Raw genomic sequence first — 12,803 nt, forward strand, 5'->3', positions numbered from 1 at the left:
GAGTGAGCAGAGGAAGGGCAGAGAGAGAGGGAGACACAGAATCCGAAGCAGGCTCCAGGCTCTGAGCCGTCAGCACAGAGCCTGACACGGAGCTCGAACTCACAAGCCGTGAGATCATGACCTGAGCCGAAGTTGGATGTTCAACCAACTGGGCCACCCAGGTGCCCCCAGCAATAAAAAAAATTTTTAGAAATGAGTAAATAGGGGCGTCTGGGTGGCTCTGTCAGTTAAGTGCCTATTTCAGCTCAGGTCATGATCTCGCGGTTTGCCCCACATCGGGCTCTGCGCTAATGGCATGGAGTCTGCTTGGGTTCTCCCTCTCCCTCTGCCCCTTTGCTGCTTTCTCTCTCTCTCAAAATAAATAAATTAAAAAAAATTTTAACAAATTAGAATACACAAAACTATACATTTATTTTGAAATACAAATAGTATGTGATATTTTAAAATGTCTTTAATGTGATGCCTTTCACATCAGACACAAACTTTTTTCAGCCTCCCCATTTTACAAGATACTGTAATTTACACAATATGTTCATTTAGACTACTTATTAGAAGTTAATCTAACAGTGATATTTATACAAAAGGTTACATTTATTGCATATTAAAAGTTTATTATGCTTTCACAGGGTCTTGAAAGAGTATGGCTAATCCAAGACTAAAACTGCTAATAGCATAATTTCATTAAAAAAATTTTTTTTTAACGTTTATTCATTTTTGAGAGACAGAGAGAGACAGAGCATGAATGGGGAAGGGGCAGAGAGAGGGAGACACAGAATCTGAAACAGACTCCAGGCTCTGAGCTGTCAGCACAGAGCCCAACACGGGGCTTGAACTCACGGACCACGAGATCCTGACCCGATCTAAATTTGGACGCTCAACTGACTGAGCCACCCAGGCACCGCTAGCATAATTTCATTTTAAATCAAACATGAAGAGTTTTATTTAGGGCAACTGTTTTAAAGCACAGGTAATAAACCAATGTAAAACTGACTCAAAGCAGATTACTTCCCAACTGGTAATATTCAGAGCTCAAGTGACTTGTTATTTAGTGATATTCAAGAAAATTTAATGATATGAAGTAGGTAAGAACTCTGATCACAATTTAGCAATCAACAGAGGAACTTTTTTCAGAATAAAGGTAGGTGAAGACAAGGGAAACCTTGGCATACGATTTTATTTTCTAAGACCAGTTTACATTCTTGCCCTAAAAATGAATTCCAATTTTCATTGAAATTCCTTCAATTTAAGCATATGTAAATTGTGATCAAACTTACCTGTTAAACAACCTCTACTCCAATATAAATTTCCTAGTCTAGTTTATTCCTAGAACATCTTCCAATTTGGAGACAATACATATATATATATTTTTAACTTTATTTTTTAACGTTTACTCATTTTTGAGACAGAGACAGAACATGAACGGGGGGAGGGGCAGAGACAGAAGGAAACACAGAATCGGAAGCAGGCTCCAGTCTCTGAGCCATCAGCCCAGAGCCCAACGCGGGGCTCAAACTCACAGACTGCGAGATCGTGACCTGAGTTGAAGTCAGACACGTAACTGACTGAGCCACCCAGGCGCCCCAGAGACAGGTATCTTTACTGTACATCCTATTTATTTAGAAAACTTTCTTCTATTTTGAGATATCAGTGTTTAAATTTCTACCCATGACAAACCTCTACTCTGAATAATATTCCTGATTTCCATCTGGTCTTCTATTATATGTTAAAGTAAAACCAGAAACTGCCTTGGCAGCCATTTCCCCCCCGTTATGACTTCTCCAGATGACCAATTTTTAGAAGAAAACAACATGGCCATAAAATTACCCCCAAAATCACTTACTTTCCATTGCAAAAGAAAACCAAAGTTCAGAGCATTATTCAAATGCAGACTTTCTTCTATCTTGGACAACTTACACAACCTATATCTGAACTAAATTGTCTGTTGGTTAAACGCAGATATTCACGATCAAACTTTTTTGTAATGACTAAGTTGTAAGGAGGCTGTCTAATTTTGGAAGGAGAAAGCAAGCTATGTTAACTGGTAGAGAATGAAACTAGGCATTTTGGCTTAAAGAATAAGAAACACTGAGATGAATTATGTAATTATGTAGAAGAAATTTACTGCATAAGAAAATTTATGTTTTTTGTTTGTTTTTGTTTTGTTGTTGTTGTCTCTGTGGAGGGGAAAGGAGATGAGCACCCAAGCACCTAAACCATGTTTGAGTGGCTGTTTTATAGTATTTCCACAGGGACTTTTTTTGAACAGATGTTTAAGTACATTGGTAGATCAAATGGACTGATGTCCCTTCAGAATGACTGTGATCTGCTGGTTTCTTGTTATGGGTTCTACAGTTTCTAAGAAAGCTACCTGATGGTCTGCAAAAGACAATTATGTCCTCCAGTGCAGTGACTGCTGGGACAATTGGAAGTTCTGCTGGTCTGTAAGGAAAGGTTTCTAAATACCCAGAAGGCTGCCACAAATTTAAGACACTTAACCTGAGTTCTTTCATCTACAAATCCTTAAAAATAATGTCTGGTCATTTTGAAGATTAAACAGCATGCCAGTGCAGACAGGTACAGCGCCAGTACAGCGCCAGTGAGACAGGTAATTAATGAAAGTTAATTTATTCCAATTATATATTTATAGTCCATATGAATACTTGCTTTTCCATAAACACAGACTAAGAATTAAGTATTTGTCAAGTCTAAGAAAATAATTTTATTCTTCCTAAAGTTCTATTGCCAGAACATGTAGAGAAAGAAAAAGAATGAAGAAAAAAACACTGTACCAAATGCTGGCATTTGGAATGACAAAACATACTGGGATGAAATTTAAACGAAGATATGTGTTAGGTTGTTTTGTGATTTAGATACCCTTACCAAAGCCTCAGATACATATAGTTCCAGATTTTCTCCTTTATTAGCTTTCACAGCTACCTATAAAATGTGTTCCTTCTATAACATTGTATAGAAGCAAACTGCTGAACGTAGCACAATTTAAAAAGAATTTTCAATAAAATTAAATAAAAACTAGATTGCCTAAAAGTTAAATATTAATTTTATTACTAAAGCTGTTCTCTATGAAAAGCTAACTCACAGTAAAGATCAAAAGAATTCATTGACTTCTGTGTCTAGAATTACTACTTATTAACAAAAAGATTGTTTTTAACATAAGAATTTAGAAAGTATATTATTATCCAATCACAAACCTATTAGTTACTTATATAAAAACATTATTATGAAAAGTTGTTGGACTAGATGAAGTGGAAGGCAATCTTTTTCTATTAGGTAAAATATATATTTACTTGTATTGCTTCTTAAATGTATCTTTAATTTTAAAAATTAAATCATGTATGAGCAGCTGATGTATTCTTTTCATTTAGTGTTATTAAAAGTTACCTTTTTGAGACGGTACATTTGTAGGCATGGTGTTTCCTGACATTATGAATATTTAAAAACAAATGTTTTTTGAAAATTTATCATCTGGAAATAAGGAAAAATAAGGCTTTCTACAGTTGAAAACAGTAATTTTTCAAAAAGGTTGACAGGAAAAATATCTAAACAAACCATTCTTGATAAAGAAAGGAGGCAGTTTCAAATTAAAAATATAAATTTAAATGAGGCAATTTTTATAAAATATTGATACTAGCTAAAATCACATGCATAGGTACTTAATAACAGAGGGCCAGCAGTGAAACTTAAATATGATAGGATTTATCAACAATAAATAAACATTTATAGTGCAAATCGTGCAGAAAAATTTCTCAAAGCAAAGACCATAGCAATCATTCTAATCTGTACGAAATCAGTCTCAGTTCTGTATACAATCTATACAGGGTATCTATGAATTCAGTCACTGTGATGAAATACCAATTTGCAAATCATACATAATAATTTGCTTATTAGTCTTGTGTCATTTCTGTCTTGGTAGGTTTTCAGGAAAATCTGAAAAGAAAGAACATAGAAAACCCTAAGATTTAACTTAAGATGATAAATTCTCATCTCTTGATATTCTCTTCCAATTCAGACATGTCTATAAGAAGATAACTGGACTATGAGGGAAAAGAGGTAGGGAAAGGATTCTAGAATGTTCATATAAACAATTACTCAGTGCCCACTCTCTTCTTAAACTGTGATATGAAAAATCAACCCCTCCCCAAGGGACTGACAGTATGATTTAAAAAACAAGATATAAAACAAGTCAATGTTGGCACTAACGTTACGTACAACTAGATGAAGAGAAGGGGCAGATGAGTTTGAGGTGGAGAGAAGAAATTCCTGCCATTTCCCTCGCTATAAATGCTCCCAGGGAGGTTCCCATGCTCCCTTCTCAGAGTGCACTGCTTCAGCCCACCTGAATGAGCAAAGGACCACAGACATGACGCTAATCTGCTGTCCAAGCTGCTGCCGGGTCAGCCTATTTGCTGGGGATTTGTAGTGAAACCCCGGTTAGTCGCCATGAGCTACTTGAACCATCCTAATACGGTCAGGCCTGTGGGCAGCAATGGTGGAGCATGTGTAAGTGTAACAAAGAAAGGCTCTCTGAAGAGCAAGGTGGGGGAAGCACATGAGAGTGAGAGACAGAAAAGAACAGATGCGAAAATGAGAAACAAGCAGCCTTGGCAAGGGTGTGAGAAGAAGCCTTTGGTTATTACAGCCTCCTGCCCTGTTTTCAAGCTCAGCATCTGAGCTGTCCTTTCCTACATTTTGGCTCTACAAACTATCTCTGCATTGTTCAATAACACAAGCTTTTACTCAAATTTGGTGGGGTGGGCAATAGTTTTTAAAACCAAATCATTCCTAAAACTAGATAGATGGAGAGGAAAAGGAAGAGAGTGTTGGGACTGAACAAAGACACAGTAATAAGAGAAAGAACATCAAATGGAGAACATATGGGGAAAATGGAAAATTAAAGTGGGTGCTCTCGAATATATGCCAGATTATAGAGGGCTTAAAACCAGAGAGAAATTTAATAGTGATACTGCCATTGCTAAGTTCTAGAGCAGAGAAATTATAGCATTGGCTGGTTTTAGGAAGATCATTCTGTCAGTGCTCTATAGGAAGGGGAAAGCCTCAATTCAGGGGACAGGCAAAACATTTACTGGAATAATCCTGGTGTGAGATGGAAAAGAGACAGACTGGAAGTTCATCTTAAAGGAAGAAATGACAAAGGAGACTAGTGAGAAATGTCAACTAAGTGATACGGTTTACTCCATATACCAGCTAAGAGAAAGGTACTAATCATAGATAGAGTTTATAATTCTACATACGTAGCTGTCAAACACTAAAAAACAAACAAACACACAAAAAAACAAAAAAGAAATTCATTTAAGGCAACAGCACAGTGACAAAATATCCAAAAGATTTCTATTGGTTAAATGCTTATGTATATAAAATTATACATAATGTATAACACAGAGCATTTTATATGTTGCATATAACACAAAAGCTAAGACAGAACTCAACAGGCACTGGTAAGAATACTTCAATTAAAGAATACTCAAACTTTCTGGAAAACAATTTACCTATAGTGGAGCATGGAATTGGCTGTGCGTTGTTATTGCTTGTTGAAGTTTCTCTTCCTTGGCTCTTCTACAGTGGCAAATCTAGAAGATTTAAAGTACCAGTCATTTCTCCAGTGATTTACTTACTGCTTCCTACATTAGGACAGAATTCATATAAGAATCCTTTAACTTGTTGACATTTTTTACTTTTGAATGTTTAAGGTAGCTCAGAATTTAAAAATCATCACCCCACAAACATTGAATTGTATTTGGAAGATAACCTTTGCCTGTAAACTTCCAGAATGTAAAATAAACCTCTTTATATCAATTCTCTGATTATGTAATTTCAAATACCTGTGTTTTAAAAATATAAAAATCCTACTGTTGTTAATCAGGAAGATTAATTAAAACTTCAAGGTACAGTTATATAATATCAAAGAAGAATAAACTAGAAATCAATGCCTCGCAAATGCTATAACCATAGTTTTTAATGTGCCTAAACTTCAATTTTCTCTGATGGAAAATGGGGATAACAAAACCTGGCCATGTTCCTTAATAGGATATGCATATATATCATACACATTTTATAAAGTTTATTAAGAAAAGGTTACTTTTAAAATGTGATGTTTCAGAGAAATTAGGTAAATATTTAGAACTTTATCGAAAGGCAAGATACTGTTAAATAGACTTTCTTGATCTTTCTTTAAATGTAATGAAAATCAGAACAGAAAAGAAACTATTCCAGAATGTTCTCAGTAACATTTACAAGTTTTAAAATAACTAAGTATACATTATTCCCTTTTGAAACAACTTGTTGAACATAAGAAGGTGCATAGCCTACAACCATTGACTAGACTTTAGCTGATATAGTAGCTTTAGAACAAAATCATAGTAACATGCTGCTATCATTCTTAAAGAACAGAGGTTCTTTCGTCTCTTCTCATGGCACTCAAAACTGCAGCTCAGTACTGCGCTAACGTTAGCTCATGAATAGTTAAGCAATTGGATATTACACTGTCCCTTGTCCTCAACTGAAGAGTATTACATACTGTTCTCTTTTCCATGAAGCTACTGAGAAAATCATCTATTTCGGTTTTTCCCTCTAAGAAATCTTCAGCAATATTATCAGATTCTTCCTCAGCTTCATGAGCAGCTACTTTCAATCTTGCCTGCAAGGCACTCGCACTACAGCTCTGAAAAAGAAAATCAAGCGCTCATTTAGTTTATTTACACCGCTCAGAAAAATGAGACAGGGGAAGGGAGACATTCATTGTACGCCTTATGTTGCGTCTTTTTGAGGAAATCTGCTACCACCCAAGTCCTCAGCTTTTGGAGATAAGGGTAGATACCTACCACAAAAAAACCCAATCCAAAGCTGCAAACCAGTAAATGAGGGGAAACTGGGCCAATCGGTGTCTCCTTCTAATTTAGGAATTAGGTCATTGCGGTAGGCACCCTCTAAGAGGACACCTAATTATCCCCAGCTCCTGGTGTTGCTGCCTTGTGTAAATCACCTTCACTTGAGGGTGGGCTGCACACAGGGACACACTTCTAATGAATATGGCGAAAGCGATGGGAATAAATTCAACCGAAAAGGCACAAGACCTGCACAAACACTGCTGAAAAAACTGAAGAAGTCACGAATAAGCAGAAAGACATCTCGGGTGCATGGACTGGAAGACTTAATACTGTTAAGATGACAATACTACCCAAAGTGTTCTACACAGTCAATGTGATTCCTATCAAAATCTCCATGACATTTTTGGCAGAAAAACAAAAACCCATGCTAAAATTCATCAGAATCTCAAGTGACCCCAAATAGCCAAAATAATCTTGAAAAGGAAGAATAAAGACGCATATTTGCTGACTTCAAAACTTATTACAAAGTGACAGCAATCAAAACAGAGCTGTACTGACCTAAGAGACATGTAGACAAATGAAAGATCAAGCCCCAAGATATACCCTCACATACATGGTCAAATGTTTTCAAAAAGTGTGCCAAGACCATTCAGTGGGGGAAAAGACAGTTTTGGACAAATAGTGCAGGGACAACTGGATCTTCACATGCCACATGAAGGTGGACCCTTATTTTACCTCACATGTAAAATTGAACTCAAAAAAAATGAACTTAAAGTGGACTGAAGACCTAATTGCCAGAAATAAGACTATTTTTAATAATAGTCATGCTAGTGGGTGTAAGGTGGCAACCCACTGATACATCACGTACACGAATGAACCATTTTCTTATCACCCTTGCCAACACTGGTCATCTATCTTTGCAAGTCTGGCTCACATGGATGATGTAAAATTTGATTATTTTTATTACTGACAGGCTGAATGTCTTTTCAAATGTTTCCATTTATTTATTCATTGAATATTTATTGAGTATCTACTCTGTGCCAAGCACTGGACCCGGTACTGGGTATATGGGCGAATACAATACGGCATGTTTCTGCACTCATTGCAACAACAGTCTAATGAAATGATTTATATGCTTTAGAGTGAGAAGACTGACTCATCATTCCCGAAGATTCTGAGTGAGCACATCGAGACACAAGCGTAGGAATCAAGGTTGTATTTTTTAAGTGTTTCAAAAATAATTTCAAGCAATTATAAGTGGCACAGAAGACCGAGTATACCCGTAGGTTTATTGGACATTCATATTTCTTTTTGAGTTTCTTGTTCTTTCCTTTGCCTATTTGTCAGGACTCTTTATGGGCCACTGGCATTCGTACGTGCTACATATGCTACAAATATTTGTTCCCTTTTCTTTTAATTTTGATATTATAATCTTCAGTATATGCAAGTTTTAAACTTATAGACACATAAACAAAATTAATTTTTTTTGTGCTTCTGCCTCTTGTATGATACTTGGAAAGCATTTTCCCACCATAATCTCATAATTACCTTTCATAATTCTGGAATATTTTAAGTGTGTATGGTGTGATACAGGGATCTTCTTTCTAAATGGACTGCCAATTAAATAATTTATTAAACCCTCAATTTTCTCTAACCCATTACTCATATACACAAGTCTATTTCTGAATTGCACAGTCTGCTCCATAAAACTATTTTTCTCTTCCTAGAAAAATAATCTTTTAAATTATGAGGTTTTATAGTGTTATTCTAACACCTGGAAAGGAGGGGGGTGGTTTATTCCCCCCTTGATTCTTTTTGTTCAAGCTCTTCCTGACCACTTTTAACCATTTAGTTTTTCAGATGAACTTTAGAATAAATCAAACTGAAAAAAAAAAAAAAAAAACTGGGGATTTTGACTAGAAGTACATTAGAGGCACCTGGTGGCTCAGTTGGCTAAACATCTGACTCTTGGATTTTGGCTCAGGTCATGATGTCGTGGGCTGGGAGTTCGAGCCTGACATCAGGCTCTGCACTGAGAATGCAGAGCCTACTTGGGATTCTCTGTCTCCCTGTCTCTGCCTCTTCCCCACTCGTGCTCCCTCTCTCAAAATAAATACATAAAATAAAACTTGAAAAAGAAGTAAATTAAATTTTTGGGGGTGCCTGGGTGGCTCAGTCCATGCTGAGCATGGAGCCTACTTAAGATTTCTTTCTCTCTGCCCCTCTCCCCTGCTCATGCACTCTAAAATAAAATTTTTTTTAAAGTAAATTTTTAAGTTATTTTGAGAAGAATGAAATCTTTATAATAGTGGATTCACTCCATGAATATTTTAGGTTGCTCCATTTACTCAAGTGTTCTTTTTTGTCATTCAGTAAAGTTTCCTAACTTCCTTCACCGGGTTCAGTTCTAGGTATTTTACAGTTCTGTTGCTATTGTAAATGAGTTTTTTTTCTCTACCTCACTTTGCATTAGTAGCTGCTGGAATCTCGGGGGAAACTTTCTCAATATGCTAGGATTTTTGCTTGTTTTTGGTAAACAACTATTTTATTTTTTCTTTTATACTGTACCTCTTTTTTCTTGTCTTGTTGCAGTAGCCTGAACCTTTCCAGCATTGCTAAACAGGAGTTATATTGGGGCATCACTGTCTTATTCCTAATGTTAAGGGGATCTTGAAAATGTTTAGCAATTCAAATTTTTGCTGTTGGTTTCTAATATTCTTTATCAAGTTAAGGAATTAATTTCTATTCTTAGTTTACTAAAAATTTATAAAGAATCATAGGAATATTGTGAAAAGCTTATTCAGTATCTACTAAACTCTAATGTGCATCCAAGAGTATTTCATTGGGTTCTCTCAGATTTTCTGGTTAAGAGGGAGGACAGTTTACATTTGATTCCTGACTCTGACACTTTCTATTTATATGACATCAGGGAAGTTATTTAATATCCCTGGGCCTCAGAATGTTTATCTGTACTATGAAAAAGTAGTACCAACGCCTACCTCCTAGGATTTTGAGGGAATAATGGGCAATATATGAAAACAACATAGTGCAGTGTAAGTTGAATTTTATAAATGCTTCAAGTAATCTTATAAAGTGATTTTTATTTTTTATTTAATTGGATCTCTAGCAAAGAGTCTACTATTTGTGGTGAATTAAACTTTACAATTTCATGTCTTTCCATTTGCTAAGTTTTCATTTAAGGTATCTGTACATAAGCTTAAAAGTGAGACTGAAGTTCAAGTTTTTTGTTGTTAGATTTTATTACAGAAGGTAAACTGGCATCATAATAACATTCCCAGAAAAGTTATTTATGGGGCTTTTTGTATTTTTCTGCTTTGGAACCAAATATGCTCTTGCATCAGAACAAATCATTTATAATGCCCCATAACTGAGAGCTATTCATCTCACTTAAAGGTATCAAGCCTTATAAAGAAAGTCGCCTAATAAATGCTTTCTGATAATGAAAGTAAGAATGTGGCTCATGCATATTGAGATTAAAAATTTTTCCTATGGGGTTCCTGGGTGGCTCAGTTGGTTTAACGTCTGAATCTTGATTTAGGCTCAGGTCATGATCCCAGGATCATGGGATCAAGCCCCATACTGGGCTCTTTGCTGAGCATGGAACTTAAGATATTCTCTCTCTCTCTCTCTCTCTCTCTCTCTCTCTCTCTCTCTCTCCCTCCCTCCCTCCCTCCATCCCTCCCTCCCTCTCTCTTCCCCCACCTCCCCCCTCGCCTCTCCCCAGTCTTGTACTCTCTCCCTTAAATAAATTAATTCATTAAATGTACAAATAAAATCTTATGGTAAAGGAAAAGAGCTAAACATCTTACCTCACTAAGTTCATGCTGCCTTTGCATCTTCTTTTCAAAAGTAGATTTCAGTTGTGTAAGCAACTCATACTAAAAGATTTTTAAAAAATGTTATTTGATTATATTTGTAAGTTGTATGAATTTCTTTAAAATGGTAACTAACTCACCTTATCTAAAACAATTTGCCTTTTGGCTTCCAAGCTGGGCTCCAAAAGAAGATTTTTTCCTGTAAGATAAATTTCTGGTTTATTTCTAGGTTAAAGATCATATTTTTCTCAGACAACTTAAGAAGTAAGGAAAGACATACTTGCTAGCTCTTCAATACTTTTTACTAAGTCATCCTTGTCGGTAATTATCTGTTTTAGTTGAGGCAAAGTCACAAATTGTTCCAGTAATATCTCCTCTTGTTCATTCATATCTGTAAGCTGTGATACACTAGCAGCACAACAGAAAAGTTCATGAGTATCAGTCATCTTGTTTTCTCCGTGATGACATATATTCACAATTTTTCCATTTTAGTCAGTTGACAGGGCTCTAAATAATTTTTGAACTATCAGTTTTTATATATGCATGTAAGAATGCAAATTATGACCTTAAAAACAAATAAAGTATCAACCAACCACAATGGAGCACAAATTAGTCCGAGTGTAACATCCAATCATGACAGGAGAGTAGGGTTCATGAACAGTCACAACAAGTTAACTTCTCTGTACCTGTTTAGCTAAAAGGTGTGGGGTTATCATAATAAAAGGTGACTATATGCATATGTGTGTGTACAGATTCATAAAATATTTAAAGAAAAGCAATCATGGTGGACTAACCAAAAGTCAATATCCACAGGGTGAAAGCGGGAACTGGATGGGTGGATAGGAATGGAAGCTAAACCTTTATTAGTTTTGACTACAGATCCATATTAAAGCATTATGTAATTTAAAAAAATAAATTAAAAGAAGTCTATAAAATTCAGAATAAATAGAAATGAATGAAACTGGCTTTTTCTAAGTTACATACCATCCAGAGAGGTATTATTCAGAGACTTTAAAAAATAGTATTAGGCTGTACATTTCAGCCACAACACAAAAGAAATACAAAAACACAAAAGTATAAGAAACAAACTCTTATCCTGAATTCAAGAATCACAGTAATAATATTGGTATTGTAGTTTTGAAAAAGAACAAGTGCCTTTCAGAGAAAGGACTTTAGGCCAGAGAAAATAAATTTCATGATGATCCCATGGCATCTTTGTTTTGTCAGAAAGGACATAGAAGCCAATGTCAAGAATTTGCTAGTGACTAAAGACAGAATGCTTACGTATCAAAAAGAATAATGACTGCAATAGACTGAAACATATCAAATACAGTTTAAAAAAAACCTACGAATTCTTAGTAGAAAGTAGATTCTACTTTAAATTCTTAGTAGAAAGAACTACTTTCTGAAAGAACAGAAACAACTACAGAAACAAACCAAAACCTTTGCGTATCAGAAAGTTGGGAGCTTATGTGTGCATCAACTCAATGTTCTGAAAATTGATAAAAAACCAAATAAGCATTTGTCTTTCTGTTCCTATATGAAGTGTATTTAAATACAACTAAATAGTTGATTAAGAAAGTTCATCTTCCTGGGGCTCCTGGGTGGCTCAGTCGGTTAAGCGTCCGACTTTAGCTCAGGTCTTGATCTTGTGGTTCATGGGTTCGAGCCCTGCGTCGGGCTCTGTGCTGACAGCTCAGAGCCTAGAGCCTGTTTCTGATGCTGTGTCTCCCTCTCTCTCTGCCCCTACCCTGCTCACGCTCTCTCTCTGTCTCAAAAATAAATAAACATTAAAAAAAAAAGTTTTTAAAGAAAGTTCATCTTCCAGATTCTGGCCTTTTCTGGAAGTAGAAAATCACATTTGCAACCTTTAACAAAATAACGGAGAGCCAATAATTTAGATGTTTCAACCTGTCTCAGTCTTGTCACTAAAAACAGGGCAACCAGACATCATTGTTGCCTTATATAAATGATGTAAAAGGAAGTATGTACTAATTATAAGTATTCTGGCCAAAGGAACTGAACCTAAATCTTTTTTTTTTCACCACTGAGGTATAATTGGCATATAACAAACATTGTGTATGGTTAAGGTGTACAGCTCAAT

General features: G+C 35.7%; 1 protein-coding gene across 2 annotated transcripts in view; it reads right to left on the reverse strand.

Moving 5' to 3' along the window:
* Nucleotides 1–2,606: 2,606 nt before the first annotated feature.
* Nucleotides 2,607–12,803, reverse strand: part of VPS37A (VPS37A subunit of ESCRT-I) — a 45,783-nt gene continuing 35,586 nt past the window's right edge. For both annotated transcript variants that reach the window (XM_027077245.2, XM_053216352.1), the window contains 6 exons: nt 10,980–11,107; nt 10,840–10,898; nt 10,694–10,762; nt 6,554–6,697; nt 5,526–5,606; nt 2,607–3,945 (listed from right to left, as the gene is read on the reverse strand). In XM_027077245.2, the coding sequence (XP_026933046.1) occupies nt 5,526–5,606; nt 6,554–6,697; nt 10,694–10,762; nt 10,840–10,898; nt 10,980–11,107 (481 nt within the window). In that variant the 3' untranslated portion in view covers nt 2,607–3,945. The remainder of the gene's footprint in view (nt 3,946–5,525; nt 5,607–6,553; nt 6,698–10,693; nt 10,763–10,839; nt 10,899–10,979; nt 11,108–12,803) is intronic.

The sequence above is a fragment of the Acinonyx jubatus genome, chromosome B1 (genome assembly GCF_027475565.1).
Source record: "Acinonyx jubatus isolate Ajub_Pintada_27869175 chromosome B1, VMU_Ajub_asm_v1.0, whole genome shotgun sequence".
NCBI classification, from domain to species: domain Eukaryota; kingdom Metazoa; phylum Chordata; class Mammalia; order Carnivora; family Felidae; genus Acinonyx; species Acinonyx jubatus.